The sequence below is a fragment of the Excalfactoria chinensis genome, chromosome Z (assembly GCF_039878825.1).
Source record: "Excalfactoria chinensis isolate bCotChi1 chromosome Z, bCotChi1.hap2, whole genome shotgun sequence".
NCBI classification, from domain to species: domain Eukaryota; kingdom Metazoa; phylum Chordata; class Aves; order Galliformes; family Phasianidae; genus Excalfactoria; species Excalfactoria chinensis.
The window spans coordinates 11,017,323-11,040,438 of NC_092857.1; the positions used below are offsets into that span (position 1 = coordinate 11,017,323).

General features: G+C 35.8%; 1 protein-coding gene across 4 annotated transcripts in view; it reads left to right on the forward strand.

The window, feature by feature from the left end:
• The window catches only part of NIPBL (NIPBL cohesin loading factor), a 136,885-nt gene that overhangs the window by 71,552 nt on the left and 42,217 nt on the right, over nucleotides 1-23,116 (forward strand). For 3 of the 4 annotated variants that reach the window (XM_072358831.1, XM_072358829.1, XM_072358830.1), the window contains exons 9-10: nucleotides 4,181-4,813; nucleotides 17,151-18,698. In XM_072358831.1, coding sequence (XP_072214932.1) covers nucleotides 4,181-4,813; nucleotides 17,151-18,698 — 2,181 coding nt within the window. The remainder of the gene's footprint in view (nucleotides 1-4,180; nucleotides 4,814-17,150; nucleotides 18,699-23,116) is intronic. The other variant, XM_072358832.1, reaches the window with a different exon arrangement.

Consider the following 23,116-nt stretch of genomic DNA (forward strand, 5'->3'; position numbering starts at 1 on the left):
GTCCTTTCTGATAATCCTCAGGTTTCTCTCAGCGCTGGCTGGAACTGGCAGTAAAGGATAATAATCAGAGGAGTGAATCAATCTAGGAAGTTTCCTAGAAATATTACAGGGAGACAGCATGCTTCCCTATGTTCTGTGGTAATAATGTTCTGTGGTAATGTCTGGAGAATCACATTGTAATGAATTTTAAAAGGCATAGCACTTTGAGAATTCGTGGTGTTTCTCTCCAGAAGCAAACTATCAAGTATTATATATTACTCCTTGTTTGTTCACTTATATTTATTTTTTTTTCTGGTCTTGATGCATAACAGCAATACTTCCAGCAAAAGAGCATGTAGGATAGGTGAAAGATATTCTTTGAACATCTGGGAACCTTTACCTCGAAGTGATTTAAAGAAAAATGAAGATACTGTTTGCAGTGAATCTTTTGAAGTTGTTGTGTGACTGAAAGGCTAGTAATTCTTCTAAATATGAGTTCTATGTTCTTGATCAGCTTAAGAATTGTCTTTTAGCCATGTGGGATACAACCAAGAATGTGACTAGTGATGGGACTTTGGTGCACCAGCTTTGAAAGGGAAATAGTTGTAGAGAGGCTCAAAGATGATCAGAGAGAGTATCATGAATGGTTAGGTAAGATGCAAGTACTGTGATATAATTAGAAAGTATGCAGTCCAGAAACTGTAATATTTAGATATCAGTGATGCGTGTAACCTCCTGAACAGAAGCTTATTTCTTTGCTACCCAAAGCACAGAAGTAAAATGAGCAAGTGAAACCATTTCACAGAGGAGGAAAAAAAAAAAAGTATTTTTGAAACTTAAGGTGGCTGAGTCAGTGTTAATGTAATGCATTTTGTTGTTGCTTGCATTATAAAGGATATAAACAAAAATCATTTGAAACTTACAGGAAAAAATTTAAAAAAAAAAAAAAAAAAAAAAAAAGAAATGTTAAAAGGGCTAATGCAGCTTGTAAAACTTCTTCCATACTCAGTGCCATCTATCACTTAGGAAACTAATATAACCAGTCCCTAGGTTATCATGAGTGGTCAGGATGACTTTGTAAAAGAGAAGCTATAGACATATTGTTCATGGGTGTATTTGTTCTTTGTAGAGTCCTTCACATGGTGCCACCCACTTAGTTGTATTGGCATTATCTGGTTCATCATCAGTCAGTAATGATGGAATGACCTTCCCTTATCAGACGAAGGTCTCTTTTATCTCACAACTTTTGTATATTCTTGTCATACAAAGAAATTTGGTCAAGGTTCTTTCACTGTTACCATGCAAGTTCAACAACAGAAAGTCAGGTTTTTTTCCTCATGATCTAGTCCGAAGCTCTGCATTTAGGCTGGAAAGCTATTTATATATTTCTCTTTTCTAAAAGAATATTCTGCCAGTGGAATCATTTACAAAGGGCACTTCCATAGATCACCATGTTTTACTATACCAACAGCATTTACCTTCTCAGCTTTGTAATATTGACTGCTTCAGCTAACATATCATACCTGTCTGTCTTTTCTTATTGTCAAAGTCTTGTAAGAGCTTTGCTCTCAGATGAGTTTCAAGCCTTTGCCCAAATGAAATATTCCAGACTGACTACAATAGCAACAGGCAAAACTTTTTCTATGTAATGAATGATGTTTTGTCTAAGCATCCAACAGCATGGTGCGTGTTCAGTGTATGATACGTGTTCAGAACTATTAACATTTGTGGTACAAATAAACTCATCCAAAATACACTTTTTTTTCCCCCAGTTGCTTCAAAGTCTAGGTACTGTACTACCTACATCTATTTACTGCCAAAGGTTTAACATCATCTTTAGATATCTCAGAACATACACATTTAAAATGAAGCTTATAGACTTTACCTTCAATGCCTTCAGGGGGCAGATAGCTATTCGTAGTGCTGCCTAGCAGAGGGAAGACTGTACTTTATTTCTTCATTTGCTAAGTACATTGAATGCAATGTACTGAAATCCTTCTGACCTCCAAATCCAAGTCAACTCAAAGATTAAACAAAGACACAAAAAAATAACTCGTCTGTTGCAGGAGTGCTGTTTTTCAGCATGAAAACAAATAATACCAAATCAGAATGATCTTGTCATATTTACTTAAAAGTTTAAGGCAAGGGAGAATCGTATCTTTGTCCTCTCTTTTAGTCATAACTGTAGAACAATAAGCATTTCAGTATTTCAGTTTTAGAGGTATTCATATGAATGATTCAAGAGTAAAGATATCAGTAAATCCTCTTTGAAAAGTTTTGAGCTGCCTCTAATATTTGTAGACAAAATGCAGCCTTTGTTTCTACCTACGGGTACTCATTCTCTATGGTATGCTATGCTTTATGCTGACACAATCTTGCCTAAAGAGATGATAAATAGGATATGTGTGTGTGCACACATCTGCATGCATATCAAGAACAGGCAAGTGAGAGAGTTTTGCATGGTGCAGCCAGAACCTTGGTATGTTGCATCTAATTTAAGAAGGTAAAATGGAGCAGCAGAGAAGTTTTCAAGAATGAGGATGAACCAAAACAGGGCTTCCCGACATTGTAGATATTATTAGCAGAAAATAGATTTTGTTTCTCATGGTGAAGGACAACTGTGTAAGATACCCAGCATTACATACGCATCTCACTGAATGTGACATTATAGAGAAAAACGAACATATAACAGTCTGCAAAGTTGTCAGTAAGGAAACAACTTTCATTTGAACTGGAGCTTTGCAAGACTTATCCATTCTTTCTGTCATTTACAGATCAGTACATTGTTTAATGATTAATACTTCTTAAAATATCTACTATACATTTAAGCTGCAGAATAAATCTGCATACTTGTTTAGTAGCGCTTCTTGAATGAAGCACATGGGGGTCCTGTCTTCCAGTAAATTTTTGAATGTTTTTAGAAGTACTTACTTATGGTGGTCTAAAACAGAATGGCTAACAATACCTCAGTCACCTCTTTCTGAAGATCAGTATCCCCTAGTGGATGAATGGGATCAGATAAATGTTTCCCTTTGTTTAAAGAGAAGCAGGCTGGAGCCTGTTGGTCCTTCCTCTTTTTCTTTCTTTCTTTCTTTCTTTTTTTTTTTTTTTTTTTTTTTCATAGTTTCTTTTCCCTTTTCTTTCCTTTTTTTGTTTATTTATTAGTCTAAGTTAATTGCCTTTCAATGTTTTTTTATTTTATTTTATTTTATTTTATTTTTTCTGGGCTAATAGTCATGGGGAGCTGTTTTAATTTGAAGAAAGAAAAAACTAAATGTGCTGAATTGAAGAATGTTTTTAATGAAAAATGTCCACTTTTTACATTTTTCTGTAGATATGCCCAAAGCCTGGAATTACCGCATGTAAAAGTAAAAATTCATGTGTTAAAAAAAAAAAAAAAAAAAAAAAAAAAAAAAGTGAAAAAAAAAAATTAAAAAAAGAGGTGAGGTATGGCAGAGAATGGTAAAATAATACCTTCAGACAATTATTGTTTTCTTGATAATAATGGGGAAGTGGGAAGGGGGTAGAATGAGTTTACAAACAACAACAACAACAACAACAAAAACACAAAAAAACCCAAAACCAAACTAGAAAATGAACTACCAGAGTCAAGCAAGAAGGAAAGGCCAATTTATCTTTTAGTATGTTTTCAATTTTTACCTTTCTGTGGAACTGTAAGGCAGGGAAAAACCCCTAAGCTACATTTGTATGCTTTGTTGTTTTCTTTGTTTCTTTTTTTTGTCTTTCTTTTTTTAAAACAACTGTTTGAAAATGTATGGCTGAAATGACTATTTTCTATCCACTGGTCCTTTATCAATGGGCCTGATGAAGATTCTTTTTTTATCCTTTTCTGCAGTCAATTTGCTTACATTTTTAATAGCTGATATTCAAAATCTGCAGGTTTTTTGTTTGTTTGTTTGTTTTTCTTTTTGGTGTTGGTGGTGGGTTTTTTTGTTCCATCTTCTCTGAAATGATCCCTTCTCCGCTTGCAGTTGCCAAAAATTCCTAGGAAATAGAGTGCTACTATCTGGATTACATCTTGATCTAGGAATATTGTGCTTCCTACCAATCTTATTTAGATCTTTTGTGAACACAGATATATTTACAAATACACATTAAAAATATGTAGGTTATATTTAGTGTGTTTTTATATAAACATGAAACAACATAACTGTTCAGTTTTTCTGAATTATTATTCTAGGATCAAGACCACCTTTAATCCTACAATCTCAGCCTCCACCTTATTCATCACCTAGAGATGTTCCCCCAGACATATTGTTAGATTCTCCAGAAAGAAAGCAAAAGAAACAAAAGAAAATGAAGTTAGGCAAGGACGAAAAAGACCAGACTGAAAAAGCTGCAATGTATGATATCATTAGTTCTCCTTCCAAGGACTCCACTAAGCTTACATTAAGACTCTCTCGTGTAAGATCTTCGGATTTGGACCAGCAGGATGATATGCTTTCTGGTTTGGAAAACAGCAGTGTGTCAGAGAGTGATATTCCTTTTAATGTGCAGTACCCAGGACAGACTTCTAAAACACCCGTTACTCCACAGGATGTTAACCGCCCACTAAACGCTGCTCAGTGTTTGCCGCAGCATGAACAGACAGCTTTCCTTCAGGCACAACAAGTGCCTGTTTTACAACAGAACACTTCAGTTGCTGCAAAACAACCTCAAACTCCTGTGGTACAGACACAGCAACAGGTTTCGCAACAAGGATCTATAACGTCATATGATGAAGTAGAATTGGATGCATTGGCTGAAATTGAGCGGATAGAACGTGAATCAGCTATTGAAAGGGAGCGATTTTCAAAAGAAGTGCAAGATAAAGGTAAAAGGATTGTGTGTGTGTATACACTATATATTATACTAGTATATATATACATATATATATATATGCCTACAAAACTCATATATATATATATTTAAAAAAACAAACAACTTCCTTTCATTGTCACATAGTTCAATTCTGTTTACTCAGTGTAGGTTCTTCTACAGCATTCATCTCCATTCCCCTCCAGCAATGAACTGTAATCTCTCATATATGCTGATTTTCCTTATTTGGGGTCTTACTGTGTGGAAAGAGAAGTTCTTATGTTTCAAAATTCTTTCTAATCTATTCTTGAACCACGGGACTGAATGAAGTACGATTAACATGCCGTATAAAGTTTCTAGAATCCCAGCAGTACCATACTTCAAAATTTGCTCTAAGTTATATTACCTGAATTATTCATGCTTACATTACATAATATAAGAAAAAAAATAATAATTCTCCCATCTATTCCTATTCCCATTTAAACCTAATGTGAAGATGTTAGATTATAATCACATCTATTCTTTTCAAGCACTGTAATGATTGATTAAAACGTGCTATGTTGTATCCAGTGTTCACCTGGATTTTCATTATTATTATTCATTATTATGCAGGTATTATAATTTTTAGAATAACACCATATCTGCATGATCTCTAACACAGAACCAGATGAGCCTCTGAAATGTTTTCACTTCAGTGGCTATACTAGTTCACTTAACTGACTTTGTTTGAATCTATTTTATTTTTTTGCTTTTGTGTGGTTTGGTGGTCTTTAGGCTTCAAAACTCAAAATAAATATGTAAATTTTCAAGTTAAGATTTATTTTATGAATGAGGTAGTTATATGTTAACACAAGTATTTCTCAAAAGCTTCCTCTGCACTGTGTTTAACTTCTGAGAAAAAAAAAAATAATAATAATCTTATATAATGCAAATTTACTACATAATTTCAGGAGCAATTTTGCTGATGTGTAAATGGAGCAAACTCTAATTTGGAAAGCTCGTAGTTGAACATGGCTGATTTTGGACTTACTTGTAAGGATGCAACTATTTTTATGTAGAGTCTGGGTTTTAGCCACCGGAGATAGCATGTTTTCTCCCTTTATCATGTGTGTGTGGGGGGGGGGAGGGGGGGGTTGTTTGTTTGTTTGTTTCTATTTTATAGGTATGAGAAAAGAGAGAGGGAGAGTGTGTATGTCAGTATAATTGCTGAGGTTACTAAAATTTCAGATATTCGTCATTTAGTAACTAAATCAAGCCTTGCTAGAAAATGTTTGTCGATCTTTGTAGAAAGTGGATGCTCACCTCATGAGATCCTTACTGCCTTTAATTTTGATTTAATGGATCATTTTTATGCTCTGTTTACATCATCTTGTAATCAATAATTTTAAATTTATTCATGGAGAACCTGGGGTCTATCTCCTAATATTTTGTTCTATTGAAGTTACGTTTATTTTTTCAGTGCTAGGTAGATTGAGCAGCATGCTTTAGATAAGAAACATCTGGGAAAATACAGTGTATTTTTTATGGTGTACCATAACCTTCAAAACTTCGAACTAAAGACTAAATCTCTTCTTTTTTTTTCTGGGTTTCAAGAAATTTTGTACTTAAGTTGTGAAGTTTGTATGCTGTTATTATATAGCCACAGGCAGACTGTCTTTTTTTCTCACTGGGGAAAGAAGCGATTTTTGTGTGATGCAGTCTCTCTCCTTCATCATTACTTGTTAACCGTCTTACCAAATAATTGTTCCAACTCTATGCTTCACTTGTACCTGTATCCTCTGCCAGATCTCAGTTCTTCCAGAGTTCCTGCAATTACTATGGATCAGGTGCAGGAGTTACTGCCCTACTTTGGGATAAATGAACAGCATTTATTCGTTGGTGTTAAGGTGCTTCAGTGCTAGTTAGAAGCTGTTTTCTCTCTGACTGCCAAAGTTTTAGTCACTATTAAAGCAAGTATTGAGTAGAAGGATTATCACCTGTTTCATGGCAGGTTACTTGAGAACCTCCTAGAGAAAATACAGTTCTTATTTTGGGTAACATTTCTGTGGTTGCTTCTAAGTTGATCCTACTTCTACAAGTTGGTGTGCTCAGGGTCTGTTCTATTCTTACTTTGGTTTGGTTTGGCACGAGAACAAGAAAGTTATTCTATGGCTCCTATCAAAATTTGCCCGTTCGAAATATGTCCTCTAACTCCTAAATATGTTGTGAAGTTTTGAGAAGCTGCTTACTGTGTTTATGCGAAAACCTGGCATTTGTGCACTTTAGAACGTTTATCATGAATTCAGATCATATTATGTCCAGAAGATAAGCAGGTGTAGCATGTATTTGGATAAAATACAGCAGAATGGCATAGCATAAATGATACTGCAAAATAGCAAGCATCCCTCTAGTGCTTTTATTGTAGCTGTTAGCACATGCGGAAATCTGCATGGAAGTGTCTTTGATGCTTTTGTAGTAGAGATGTATGTTGAATACCTACTGCAGTCATGTTACACTTTCTGTGTATGCAGCCTTTTTTATCTTTCACAAAGTACTTTCAGTAGAATTGTACTCTCTCAGGTTTTGGTAGCAGGTCAATGATCTCTTCTGTCCATTTTTTAGTCATGAAATCTCTATAGTGCAGTGCTTTATCAAAGCTAAGAAGAGGCTTCTTTTGAAAGCAGTAAGGTTTTAGCTGGGTATGCCATGTTCTTTCCAAAGCTTGGACTGGCAGTGTGGTGGAACTATTACAGTCAAGAAGTGGAGCTGGTTTTCTTGGAGTTCTTGTTAAAAATTATACAACCTCTACTCTTCATTAGGGCAATGGGACAGAAGGTCCTTAGCATTAAAAGTGGACTTCTAATATTTGGAAAATAGGGATTTAGGTCTCTTTGGAAATCATAGTACCTTCTGCAATATAACCCCTTACTCACTCCCCCCCATATCTAAATAAAAACATCAGAAATCCAAAGTCTCTCAAAATGGGAGGCAATCTCAAGTCCACAGCTGGAACACTAGTTTTGCAGAGGTGCCTTCTATGAAAATCAGTATACTTTTTTTGCAAACCGATTCTCATGCTTTTGCTTTCTGAAAAAGTGCAGAAATCACTTATGCAAAATCTGGCTTATTTTTCTTAATGTCTATCAGGTGTACATAAGGGCAGATATTACAAAACAGAACTCTTGTCTCCATGTATGAGCGCTTTTCTGTACTCTTATTTTTACAATTCTATCCTTTCAGTGTATTTGATTCCTTGGATTTGAGTGGTGTAATTGGTTTTATCACAATAAGAGGGTAATTTTTTCCTTTTCCTCTGTGTGGAGAGACAAGATTACACCCATCCCTTCTACTTTCAAGGAATTCTCTCTGTACGGATAAATTTTGCAAGAAACTTGTATGTATGAGTTAATGAAAGGACTAATTGGAGATTTTGAATATCAAGGCTCTCAACTCAAAGGCTCTCAACTCTCAGAAGTTTCATTCTAGTATGCTTTATGTGACTAGTGGCTTTAGAACAAAGTAATAGCTGCTCAGGTCTTTCCTTCCTATTGCTCCTCTCATAATGGCCTCTGTATCCCCATCAGATACAAGTTGTCAGCCTGTCTAGATCATACTTCACTGTTTTGAGAAGATATATAGTATCATGGGTAGATCCACGTACTGTTTATCAAGACTTGGATCATCTAGCTAGACATAGTTTGGGTGATTCTGAAGAGTTAATACAGAAAAGGATTATCTTTTTCCACAATGCTCAACAAGTTAACCATCCTCTGCTTAGGTACTTCAGGATATCTTTCTCTTATATTCGCTGTTAGCGGTCACATTTGCTGTAGTACTTGTTGATTTTGAATGCTTCTGAAAAAGAGCAGAGATCCCTGCTCTGGATCCATGCTGTTCAAACAAATTAGTTCACATTCTGAAACTGACAACGCCAGGAAATACTATCAATTTTAGAAACTTCTCTCCCAATAATTTTTATGCTTCTTGGTAATATTTCCCTGCAGGCAAGGAGGGTGGTGTTCAATGCGAAATTTTGTTTTGATAACCTCAGTACCAACGGATCTTTTGTGGCTGTTCAGGTACAAATGGGTTATTTTTCAGTATAGTCAAGCAGATTAAAAGCTGGTAATCTAAAGCTTTCCCAGAACATTACATTAAGTTCTTTAGATTCTTCAAGATTTAGACCTGTTCCTGAATTAGTTTTTATGTTCAAAGTTTTTACCTTCAAAGCTTTCATGCTTTTTTTTTTTTTTTTTTGTTCATTTGTTTTTAAATCGCATACTGCAAATCAAAATTATGTAGGATTTATAAGATAGTAGTGTTAAAAGGAGCCCTGAATCTTTCAAAAAAGGGAAAATAGCTTCGGAAATTACTTGGAAAAAAATAAACAGAGAAGAACCCATCCTTTTTCATAGACTCTTTTTCAAATTGCTTCAGATTTCTTAAAATTCAGATTTGTTTGCTTTTAATTTAAGCTATTCCACATAGTATGTTCAGCATAGTATGTTCACTGTTAGATTTTTAGGCCAGTTCTAAGAAGTGTTTCTATGATGGACCATTTGTAAGAGACTAAGGAAATTGTTCGTCACTAATCGTTTTAGTGGAGAGGTTAATATGTGTTGTTTTTTTTTAAAAGAGTCAAGAGTATTAGAAGCATCCTTTAAAATAAGACAAGCATTCTCATATCTATGTTTTTTTCCCCATATGTTTTACATCTGAGCATCTATTTTGCCCACTTCCTTGGGATCTTAATTTGGATGCTTTAAATTAGGAAGAAAAAAAGCTGTAATAACGTGATTTCCACTAAGTGGATCAGTTAGGGGGCATTTGGATGCCTTCTATGGGTCCTTCTGGTTTAAGTTCATTGCCAGCCCATAGCAGCAGAGACACACATCACAGGAGTGTGAATCTGCCGGAGCAAAACTGTCAAAACTACAGTTATTGGTAAGTAAACTTTTTCTCTTACCTTTTAAGTTCTTATCCAGCTTCTCTCCCTTTCTCCCCTTGCCCCATCTTTCCCAAATTCTCTTGAAGAGGAATTCAACAGAATACTGTTAAGAATTAATATATTAAGTCTAGTCAACGAATGAAATGAAAGAATACGTTGTTATAATAATTATTACCCTTCACTTCCAAATATACCTTACTTTAGGGATTATAATAGGGATTTTATTTCCTTATCAGTGAAGACATAAGTGTGTGGGCATTTGTATAGTAATCTGGAAGATTAGAGTCACTAATACAAGATAAGAAGAAACAGTGTAAAGTCTTAATTGTTATGTCTCTATGTAGAAGGAAAATATAAGAATTACATCTGCCTTTTGTGAATATAAAATTTAAGAAGGTTTAGCACTGTTTTGTAGTAGATGAAGCTGGCACTTAATGTAGATGTCCCAAGAACACGGTTTTGTGTTTTCCAAGTGGTTTTGGAATATTCAGTTTCTATAGGTGAGAGACTTCTTTTTCATTTAAGAAAAGGTAGAAATTGCAACGAAGTGTTGCAAAGTTTCCACGTATCTAGGAAAAAATATATGAAAAAATAAAATAAGAAGAAATATTGATTGCCTTTAAAATACATTTACTTATTTGTTTAAGAAAGAGATGCTTTTCTAATAACTTCTGTTTTCTTTTGTGTAACATGGAAGGAAATTCCTCAAATGGGAAGTCCATTTTGATATTGTCTGTAGCACAAAGAAATATGACAAAGTTAAATGTAATGCATATGCCATATCCCCTTTGTTGCACATTAAATTGGAGGGTTTATAATATTACTTGCCCAGTAATTATTTCTTCTGAGATAGTCAGTTTTCTGTGATGGACTTAGATCTTGATGAAGAAATGGCCTGTTAATTAATAAAGCTTATTAAGAGTTTAAGCCCAACTTTTCTATAAATGGTAGCCACTGAGTTCACTCTGACATCATCCTAGAATGATGCAGGTCTTTTTCCATTATTATACTGCATGAATGTTACTAGATCTAGTCAGTTGAAGACATTTTTGAATGTAAGTTAAGATGTCAAAATATAGTCATCTGAAAGGGAAATTGAAAGGATTCACCAATAAATGTTAAAATTCTTTGATTTGCTGTTCGTGGAAATGAATAAAAAATAATTGGGTTTGTTAATCTGTGACACATGAAATAAGTAGCATTCACTAAACCTAATGTTTTTGCTTTCTTGAGAAATTAGGTGTTGTATTCTGTATTTTAGAAGTAATTGCACTTCAGGTTTTTGCTCAGTTTTTTGTTTGTTTGTTTTAAACAACTCAGTTTAGAGAACAGTAACTGTTCACAATAATTCTTCTATAATTCTCACATGGATAAAGACACGCATCCATGTCAGAAAAATCTATATTACAAATGAATTAAAATATTTGTTTTTGTAGGGAATATTGTTAAGTTCAGGGAATTTAAGTTATGGCTTCCAGTCTCTAAACAAAAAGTGTAGATGCTTTATTATACTTGTCCGTAGTTCAGTTCCTGTTATCCCCAGTTTATTATTTCTTATGGAGTATTGTAGTTGACCGGGAATAATTAGTTGCAAGACATTTTCTAGTTGGAACGATTCCTGAGATCATATTTTATAATCTAGCAGTGCTGATTATTGTTGCATTTAAGTAAAAGAGCGAAACTTGCAAAAATGAAGATTCTAAAGACTGCTACACTCCAAGGAATGTCAGAGCCTGCTTTACTCTTTTTGTGTTTTGTCCTGAATGAGTTTGCACATCTCTTCTAATGGGCTTTCTTTTTTGCAAGGCAGACAGAAATTTGTTCGATTCTTTTGATGGGTTGCTAAAAATTAGCCCTTCGGTCTATTTATTTATGGAACCTTTGGAATTATGTTCCATCCTGAAAGTTTTCCTTTACCAGAATCATTGCCCATTCTCTTCTCTAAAGGAGCAAGCTGTCAGACTGAAATTGCTCAGCTGTGTTTGCTCAGTCTCTCCTGCAAGTAGAGGAACTTGTACTGTGGGAATCCATTCTCCTAATTGGAAGGGAATCTCTTTGATTGCTCATGGCTTTGATTGTTGGAATATTAGGGAAAAGCTGAGGGGAGAGCAGACTTTCACTGTCAGTGATGCTGAATGCTTATGTAGAAGTAGCAGGACAAAAATGACTATTTGCCCTCACTCAGTTGCCATACATCTGTAACATTAAAGTAATTTAATCTATCAACCTTTGTGATATATAGATCACACTTAGGTGTCTTAGGTATTTCTTATCTGCAGAACAATTTTGGTGGGTGGGACAGGGTGTTTGGACAACTGTGGAAGAAATCTGCAAAGAATGTCTAGGAAAAGTGAAATACTAGTTAGTAAACATAATTTTGCTACTTGAGAGTCTGGTTGTCTGCTATTTGTTGAAAGTTCTTCCTCTTGATTGGTAGTGTAAATAAGATAAACTTGTAATTGGACTCTACCTGACTTGTCTTGCTGAGAACCAAAAGGTCTTACAAGAAGTTAGAATTAGACTGTTAGGTTGGATATGTTTGGTACACATGTATTAATTGTTAATTTAAATAGTACGAGTAAGTTGCATTTCAAATGAGTGGAGGCATAGCCGTGTGATCCATAAGGAGTGGCAGAGCTGTAAAATATTAGACTCCTCATTTTTGTTCTTTAAAAAAGGTCTACCCTAGAGTCATCTAAATGGTTGATTCAGACAGAATTCAGTGTTGAGGTTCTGTCTTCTTTGCAGTTCTTAAGAGGAGTACCTAGATATTTAACTGTCCCAGATCTGAAGTCTCCAACTTAAATCTTTACAGAGTGCAAATGAGGAACAGATAACTTTACTGTTGTTGATTCTTCAAGATCACTTGTGATCATTCAGTAATTTCTGGATTTTAGTGTCTGCAAAGCAGCATTAGTGAGACCGGAATGTTAACATTCTGCTATAACAAAGCTCTGCAATCTTGTATTTCTTTTTGAGACCTTTTCTCATATATTTTTAAAAGACCCATTTCTGTTTGCTAAATAATACATTTTTTATTCTATTTTATTCTTTTGCTGAAAGAGTTTAATGTGATTCTTAAGGCAATTATTGGATTCTCATGAAAGCAGTAACATTTGGGAATTTCAGCATTAGTGATTTTCTGGCTGCTGCTTTGGAAGAATTTCAGGTTAATTGAGACATTTCTTTAACCCAACTTCCCGCATCCAGTCTCTGTCCCTAACATTTGCTCAGCTTCCAAACATGTCTGTTTTCAGGATGATGATTCTTCATGTGATTGACTTGTCATTTCAGCAGAAATGAATTTGGAGTTATTTGTGGCTATTTCAGTGCAATTTCAATTTGCACTAAAGTTCCATGGCAATTAAATGTTTATAAATCTGAAAGTACCGATCATTTTGACACATAGACTTTTCCAAGAAGAAAGCCATACCTGTCTTTGAGAATACTATTGATAATAGCACAGGTAAGATGTAGCCTCTTGGAAATAAATAAAACTTTTTTGGCTCAAACCTGTGGTTTTCTGCGGTGTTTAGTTTCTTGAAACCGCAGTGACATTTAATTTGGTACATCATCTCTACTGTATTTTAGAATGAGGCAGCTTGTGGGCACTAAATTACTATAAACTGGTGAATGTGCTGCTATCTTAGAGAATATCCATATGGATTTTTCAAGTAGAAAAAAAACGCTTCTATTGGAGAATAACTGGGATCAGACAGTACTCTGAACTGTCATAAGTTTGTTCAAGGGATCATTTTGGATGTATCTACATTTGTGTTATAAAAGTAGAGGAAGAGAATAATTTTTCTAGAAATAGAATCTGAAGGTGAACTTGGATGCCCAATCTCTCATGTGGTCTGTAACAACATGTACATTATGTTACAAAAGTTGTTACAGAGTAAAGCAAAAAAAATATCACACTTTACTAATCTCCATCTTCTCAGCCTACCTGTTCAGAATCCTGACAAGCTTTGGATGTAGGTCTGTGGAATTTGAAAGAAAAACATTAGTCTGATGTTCTGATAAAATCCTAGATCCTGATAGCAAAAAGAAATTCCAGGGTCTCCGGGCTGAAGTGGATGAAGATTAGATGTTTATGCATTGAAGTATATGAAGTGCATTTTAATGGATATTTTTAAAGTCCCTATGTTTGTTTGTTCTTCATGATTCTGAGGGGTCCTTGAACTCACTCTTTAACAGAGTAAATTAATGTAAATTTGCATATGTCTTATCATAAAAGAGGGGATTTTAGGATATATGTTTGCAGAAATGAATGATTCTTTGCTCAACAGTCTGTTGATTAAGCTCATATAATTCAAAGTGCAGTTAAGATTTGATCAAGTTCTTGAAGCCCAGTGGTGTTTTCTGCTTTTCACTCTTCTGTAACCATCATGACAACTTAAAAAGTCTGTGTGCTCATTCAGTGGATTCTTTTTAAGTTATTCTTGATGAAGATAGTGGTACTACGTATTCATCCTACTTGTGATGGATGCCCTTGTTACAGCTGGTATTTTGTCCTTGATCCAAAAATCTGTTAGAGGCAAAACTGTGATGATCAATTCTAGTTCTGAAGATGGCCATCAAGATGCACTGGAAATATGAAGAAATCTATGAGTAATCTTTAACACTGTCTACAGCCACCTTGCACTTTAGGGAAAGAAAACTTTGAAGGCATCTTCTTCTCAGATAAGAACACAGCAGGTTGTGGTTGTGACAAACATCAGTATTCAGTTGTCAAGAGAAATGAAGAAGGCCCATCAAAAATGCTCTGTGTTTAGAGGGAATGTACCAAGTCATGATGTGATCATCTGTTTTTAAGTTCTCAACTTGCAAGTAGACATTTTGGATGATGAAGATGAACAGCATTTTGTGCCTGGTCAGTTACGGAAGTTCAAGAGTGAAAATTGGTCCTACCTGAATTGTTTTGGTTGTATAATCTTGGAGCCCTCAGCATGAGGGCTCTTAAAGGTGAGTTTTGGTTGATCCGGCTACAGCAGTTTAAGGCATCACAGCTCTTAGCCATCAGCCTTGCTTGGCAGTAGGTGTAGCAAAAGGAGACATTTCCTTGACTCTAGCGGACTTGTTCATTCTGACAGGTTAATGCAACCCATCTTTGCTAGTGCCTTAAACAGATGCACTGCACAGTGAAACACACTTGTGGAAGTGTGAATGCTTGTTCCCTTGTGCTACAAATGATGAGCTCACTTACAGGAATGGGACAGTTAAGTGTTAGCAGTCATGTCTTAAAGGCTACAGTTCGATTTGAGCTATAAAAAACCTTTTTGTGTGTGGCTGATGTTTCTGGGTTAAAATGAAGAAGCTGACTAATTTTTTCTTAAGAGCAAGCATTTCTTAATTTGTGTTTCAAAATTCACAGAGTTGTCCTTTGAGAAGATCATGTGTATACATATGCACTTAAAAGAAAAAAAAGAAAAAGAAAATCTGAAACTGATCAGCTCTCATTCTGGAGGCTTCCACTCCCCTGACTATTCCTGAGACCTACCTTGAAGTTCAGTGGGGTCCAGGTTCAAAGGTCTCAAAGTCACAGAGAGAAAAAGAATTTTTGTCACTCTCTGAAGATTTTATATATATATATATAAAATTTTAATCATTAATTTATGGAAATTAATATGCCCTACACAAAAAATAAATCTCAATAAATTTCAATAAAGCTGCTTCTTCTAGGTAGCAAGTTTATCATAAACTTCTAGGTGGCACGTCTATCATAAATTTGACAGGCTTTCGTATAGGATTTTCTTTTGACTTTTGAAAAGTAACTTATTTTCAGTTGATGGATTTTCTGCATGGAGTTTGTTTTATTTGTCTTTACTGCCTACCAACCATTAAAGACGGTGTGTAATTTTGAAACTGTAGGAAGTAGAAGTGCACAAAGAGATTTGAGAATGGGAATGATGGGGGATAAAAAGCCTGTCCATATTACTGAAATTTACCTGCTATGCAGTGGGGCTTGTTGATTTCTGGAGACCCCTTCCAGCCCCTACTGTTCTGCAATTCCATGATTCTCCTTGTTCCTGTATTCTGATGTTAATTTTGAAGATGATCCTTCCAAGTTTACATTGTTTTGAAAAGGAATCTTCTAAAACAGATGGCATTATAAGACATATATTGTCATTTTTGTTTATAATTTATACAATTTTAGGCACATCTTTGATTGCATCCTTCTTAGACTTCCCCTGCTGTAGAAGGGAGCTGGCTAAGACAAACACAGACCTAGGCACAAATTATGTATTTTTCTTACGTTCTATTTGTAGTCTGAACTGAGCATAGATTTACAGAACAGAATTTATGACCTATTTTTAGTTATTCCATAGACTTAAAACTAGATTCCTTGATTATGGAGGAGGTAATTGCTTTACTATTTTTTTTATGTTATTTTTATTTTTAACAAATTACATGATGGTAGTTCACAGATGAGTACAGCTTTAATGGCATTAATTAATTTTACTTTATAGTACTATGTTGCTAAAATAAATGGCTTTTAATAGCAGTGCAAAACCCATTCATTTTGGTATTTCCACACACTTTTCATTTCTGTGAATTCTATCAAATTACAACTTGTATGGCTGGCTCACTATTTTTCTATATAAGACTTTTGATAATTTTTTTAATATAAACTAGGGGGACTGTTGAAGACTCGAGCTCTTTATACTAACTAAAGGTATTGCTTAACTTTTTATTTCATCTGTGAAGAGTGATATGGTTCGGAAGGGAAATTATTCAAGCTTATAATCGTATAGTTGCCCCCCTTACAAATATACATGTTATGGTGTAGGCTCCAACTCCTGGCATACTGTTTTGCTTCAAAGAGAAGCATGGAGTGTTGGAGTTATTTTACTAATTTTTGCACATTGGTCCTCTGTTCATGTCACTAATATCCATGAAATCCAACTTATGCACTGAGCCATGGAGGGAGAGCCTCTGATTTAACTGTTGTAGATCCTTGCTAATTTCATGTATAATGAAGCAGCCTGTATCTGCAAAGGAGAATCTTTACAGTAGTACTCATCAAAGAGCAGTTATGTAGGTGTCTTTAAGCTTGTCTTTGTAGACTTTTGCTTCAAGATTAAATATTTTTGATTGCTTGCTTGTCTTGGTCATTATTTACTGTGACTGCTTATTAGTTTGTTCTTATGGGAGTTTTATGGGAACTTTGATTTCATGTGTTTTGAGGATTTTTTTAATGAATAATTGACACCTCTGTTTGGCTGGCAATGAACAATAGTCTATGAAAACATTAAAAACTATTAGCTAGAGAAGGTCTATTCTTGCTTTTAAATTCAGTGAGTTTTCTTATGTATGAACATACATGCTAAGAGTGGCCACTTTATGCGGGAAGTTATTATGGCTTGTACAATTAACCTTTTTCTATATATATCATTTGTGATTTTTCTCTGTTAATTTGCAGATAAGCCTCTGAAGAAGCGAAAACAAGAAAACAAACCGCAGGAGGCTGGGGGTGCTGCTGGAGGAAATAGGCCAGCTTCTCAGGAGACAGGTTCTGCAGGAAATGGGGCAAGGCCAGCACTGATGGTTAGTATTGATCTTCAGCAAGCAGGAAGAGCGGACTCTCAGGCAACAATAACTCAGGAATTTGAGGCTATCAAAAAACCTGAAGAGATTAAGCAGTACAATGATGGATTTGTGTGTATTCCCCAAGAAGAGACTGTTGGAGTTCTTAAACATAAACCTGAAAACCACCCTGAGATTTTTAGGAAAAAGTCAGACTTTGAGGTTCAAAAGACAGAAATCCAGCAAAATGAAAACAGACAAATGGAGTTTCAGCAAAATGAGAGCAGAAGGTTGGAAAGTAAATATAATGACAATAAACAGGTAGAAGCTAAATATGACATCAAGCATGAGAGCAGACAAATGGAAATGAAACAAAATGAGAACAGACAGGCAGAGTTGAAACAAAACGAGAGCAGACAAATGGAGATGAAACAAAATGAGGGAAAACAAAATAACGGCAAACAAGAAATAAGACAGAGGCCTGAAACGCCAAAGCAGAAGAGTGAAGGCAGGCCTGAAACACCCAAGCAGAAGAATGAAGGCAGGCCTGAAACACCAAAATATAGGCATGATAACAGGAGGGACTCCAGTAAACCGTTGTCAGAAAAGAAAATTGAATTGTCTAGGCATAAACCTGATGTGAAATCTGATACTTCAAAGGTAAAAACTGATAGTAGATCAGATCCAGTGAAGCAAAGGCCAGATGGGCGTTCAGTTTCTGATACTCAGAGGCGTGACCACGATAGCCTTAAACAGAGATCTGAGGACAGGGAATCAGAAAGATACAGAGGAGATCCATCCAAGATTAGAAGGACTGAATTTTTGAGATCCTCAAACAGAAATGAACATGATTCTAAGTATGGTATTAAAACTGATGGATCAAAACCAGAGAAGTTTGAAAGGAAACACAGACATGACTCTGGCGAATCAAGGGAAAGATTTGCTACTGGGGATCAGAAGTCAGATCAAAAGTCAAGACCTGACAGCCCTCGTGTTAAACAGGATGGCAAAGGAGATTCTAGCAAATCAAGACCTGATAAACCTGGTTTTAGATCATCCAACAGCAAGGATGAACGAAGGACAGACAGTAATAAGAGTAAAGTAGAGAGTAATAAAGCACATCCTGACAATAAAGCTGAGTTTCCCAGTTATTTGTTGGGGGCAAGATCTGGTGCACTGAAACATTTTGTCATTCCAAAAATCAAACGTGACAAAGATGGCAATGTCACTCAGGAGTCGAGGAAAACTGAATTTAAAGGTGAACAGAAGGACAAAATAGAGAAGATTGGGCTAGTTGAAGACCTGAATAAAGGAGCTAAGCCTGTAGTTGTCCTTCAGAAGCTTTCTTTGGATGATGTACAGAAATTTATTAAGGATAGAGAAGATAAATCAAGGGGCTCTTGTTTTAAACCTAACAAGAACAAGTCGTCCAAATCTAATAAAGGTAAGATTATTTTTGTTAACTGCATTGTATTTTGTACTCTTATTTTCATTTAGATTTGTTGCTTCTGGGGTAGGAAAGTAAACCTAAAAGTCTGATCGTTCATGTACTTGCTTGCTTATATGGTGATATTAGAAATCAAAGTGAAACTCATCTAACAACTTGTTTCTGGATGTTTTGCCCCAGTGTAAGTGAAATGATTTATTCTGTTGCAAGTACGTAATGTAGGAAGTCTTAAATGGTTTCTTTCTGTACTTCATCTGGGTATGTATGTAGTTAAACATATCTGGTATATGCATGGCCTAAACTGGTAAAAGTGTGTCTGTATAAACCAGTGTAGCTGGAGTCGTGGAAGCTACTACTTAGATAAGCCCTAGGATTCTTCTGTATCTTTAATTATTAGACTGAAATGCGTTTTTTCTGGAGATGCTTTAAAATAACATAGTAAGAACAGGGTTATAAAATGCCATCTGCCCTTGGCACCATAAATGTGACACTTCTGGGGAGCCTGCCCTTTCAGGCTTTTTGACAATAAACTTTCTTAAAGGTTCTATCTTTAGGGGAGTGTGGACATTATTGTCTCTGGGGTGCAGTGTAAGTTGGCAAGAGGAAAGGAACCAGTAAACAACTGCTGATATTTTTAAATCAACACAAAAAATATTGGTGTGACTTCCAGTGTCTTCACTCTAATTTAGAGAAAATAGTATTCACTGTGTTACTCAGGGCCATTCATTTTAATGCCACTGAAATGTGATTTTCATAAGCATCCTTTATTTGATTCATCCTACACTTCTTAGTAGATTGTGTAGCACATCTTTTCTGTTGTTGCCTTTAGCATCACTGTTCCATTTCTTCTTCCATCCCTCTTATTTCATGTAGCTTAGTGTATTTTTAATTTTCTGTTTTTACTTGCTCGTGTCTCTTGTCCTTTATTTTTTCCATTGTCATCCATCCCTCCCCCAGAAAAATGTATTCTTCCATCATTAATGCATCGCTGCTGTTCAGTTTGAAATAGATCTAGTTCACTTAGTTGACAGTACCATTTAGACGGTCATTCTGGCTCAAGGAATAATTCTACCTCAGATGGGCTGATTGTTTTGTCAATGGAACATTTATACAATCTCTACAAATTTTAATGCATTTTTAAATGTGAAAATTGTGCCGCTGTTGTGCATGTGGATAAGCTTTCATTGTTGTGTGAAAAGACAAACATTTTCGTTATATTTTGCTGACAAGTTTGTTAATCTGTAAGTTATTAAATGAAGGAAAGGAGCAGCTATAGCACAGGACTGTTAAACCTGAATCATCCTGGTGGTCAGTTTTCGCATTTGCAAGGAAGAAACAATGTTTTTCTTTCTTCTGATCTTTCAGCAATTTTGGGGGTTTGTTTGTTGTGTTTTGTTTTTTTTCCTGACAGATGTAGTCTATTCTCAGAGGAAAGTTATGGAATTGTTTTTAAAGGGCTGTTTGTTTGTATGCTTGTGAGGGGTCTTACTGTAGCCTCTTCTGAACTGGTCAGAATGAACACGCTGGTTATAACATTTGTGAATGCCTTCTATCCTGTGTTTATTGAAATGTGTGTTGCGGGAGCTGCTTGGAGCTATTCCCTTTGATATCAAGATTGTGAGGACATGTGTACCATTCTTTCTTTACAGGGCTTCAGCGAATACCTTCTATGCTGCTTCCTTGAGCTGTGCTGGTCAGCTATGTTACCAGTTTCTCAGTTAATGTATTCAGAATAGGATTTACTTTATTAAAGCATGATGCAAGATATAAGCATGCAGAGAAACCAGCTGCCAGTGTAAGGCAGAATCTGAGGTTCATTGTGTGTGAAAAACTGTCTTTCCAAAACAAGCACAGTGTATGTAATGCATGTTTTAGTTTAGGACAAACAAGTATGTGTTTTATTTAAGACTTGAGCAGAAATGCTGTTTGGATCTTCAAATATAATCCTTAAAATTTGTTTAAAAAAATTCTAATGCCCATTCCCACTCCCTCAGTGTGTACACTGCTATTACAGGACTTCATTAACTGTTCAGCACTTCTGTAAACACAAATTTGATTGCTCAGTGTAAGTCTTCTAAACATGCTAAATTTTCCACTGGTGTGTCTGAGCTTTCAGTTGAGATTTTCCTTCCTCAGAGGTATTCTTCATGCAGTCTTACAGGAGGAACTAAAAGTTACACTGCACTGCACTTCGATTGTCTTCTTGTTTTAGAGTTACAACCTTGCATCTAGATTTACTTTCTACTGTGCCTGTGTGGTTTTTCTTTTAGCCTACAATTACTCTTGTTTGTACTCTGGTAGTTTATAGCAATGTCAAATTCTGTTGCATTTGTGTAACACAACCTTTGAGTTCTAGCACTACTGGAAACAGTCTGACTTGTCAATCTCAGTAATCATTTAGGTGCTCATCTTCTAGGGAGGAGTGACAAGAAAAATGGACAGTTGGTAACGTAATTAGTGATATAGCAGTTTTTTAATGCTATTTATTGCAGGCTCAATTTGTTGGGTTTAGGCTTGCTTAAACTTTAATGCTGAAGACTGAAATCATTAGCAGTCTTTTTTGGTAAAGTGATTATGTTATTTGCAGCTCCATGTTATTCTTAGTAATGCTGTGTTTCTAAAGTGTCTTTCCAAACTGAACCTCGCCAGTCTCCTTTTATCAGTTGGTAAGGATGAAAACTGTGTTCCTAGCAATAAGGAACAAATAACTTACAATAGTTACGACAGCAGTTCAATAGCTGTCATTGATACAATGGAAGTTCTCGTGATTTTCATCAGTTTTCACAGATTTTGTTGTTTGTATTCTCTGCTCTTTGGTTAGATCGTTCATCATGCTCTTCAGAAGTCTTTCTTTCCACCAAGAAATACTTCTTGCTTCTGACAGTATCCTGTAATTTTATAAAATACTTTTTGAGTATCTGATTCTTTTCCGTGGGCAGTGTTGACTTCCACTTCATTGTAGAATTATTCATTGGCTGTGTCCAGATTCTTGTCTGCCCAACTCTTCTGGGTTCCTTTTCTCAAAGGCAGAGCTGAGTACTGGAGAGTTAACCTCTCCTTTTATTAGCCAGAGTACTGGAACTTTCACCTTGTGCCAGTACCCAGGCAGGTGACGAAAAAGATCTTGAAAGATGTGTTCAAGCAGATTGTATAGAATGATACAGTATGTACTTTCCTCTCCCCCTAAATTTATTGCTGTAGAGATTCGTGTGGTCACAGGACTAGGATCCCCAAGGATTTAGTGTGCCATGCAAAGAATATAGTGGAATGCTCTTCTTCAAGTGTTCTTTAAGGAAAATATTCTTAATGTTCTTTAAGGAAAAGAGCACTGCGAAGCATATTTTTAATTTGTGTACTAGTATTTGGAATTCCACAGCTTCAGCAAGTAAGGTGTTCATCACATCCATACAGTAATTTAACCCTTTGCACTGTAGCGCCTCACTACTGAACTATAATAGTACTTAAGTATTTTAAGAAGACGTTTATTTTCCAAACATCTTTTAACAGTAGGGAGGTATGTGTATTCTTTCTTTCTAATTTGGACATCGCACTAGCAACATCTCACCACCTGCTGACAGCCAGAAAATTAACCAGCATGAGCCTGCCACCAGCCAGCTCCCCACAGCTGTATGGCTTTTGCATCATGTTACATGAAGTGGAACTACCTGCCTGCTCAATTCAGGGCCCTTGATCTTCACTCCATCCATGCTGCTGCTCAGTAAAGGCCCAACGCATATCTCTCAGTGGCAGCCAAAGTATCAGTGTGATATTAACACTACCTCAGAAAACCAGTTCACTGTCAAAAGGAAGGCGTATGACAAGTTGTCAGTACAAGTTTCTGAATGTGGAGGGTGGCTAAATTCAAACTTCTGAACACCTAGAAATGCAAACTTAAGATAAATGTCTGCACCATAAGCAAGCAGTCCTTTTCAGTCTTCCACCTTTCTGTGGTCCTTCACTTAAAGTGTTCATATTTTGAAAGATTACCCTTTAAAATACAGGCTGCTTTCTAAGATTGAGAATTTGAAATTTCATTAATTTTGTTAAATTTTCTTTCTTACAGTATATTAGCACATAAAAATTGGAAAGACAATTCATATGGGAGGCTAGCTTATGCTGAAGACTTCTTTATTGTAAACCTCACTTTCGAATTGAACTTTGAGGCAGCTTTTCCCAAGCACTTGTTCACTTGCCATGGTATTTGTACTCACTGTTTGTTTAGCTATCATGAGTACAGAGTCATAGAATCATGGAATGGTCCAAGTCGGAAGGGACTCACAGGGAGCATTGAGCTCAACCCCAGACTCCACACAGGACCACACAAAATTTAAACCCCGTGTCTGAGTGTTGTCCATACACTTCTTGAAATCCATGCCTGGGCAGCCCGTTTCATTCCCACCACCCTCTGGTGCAGA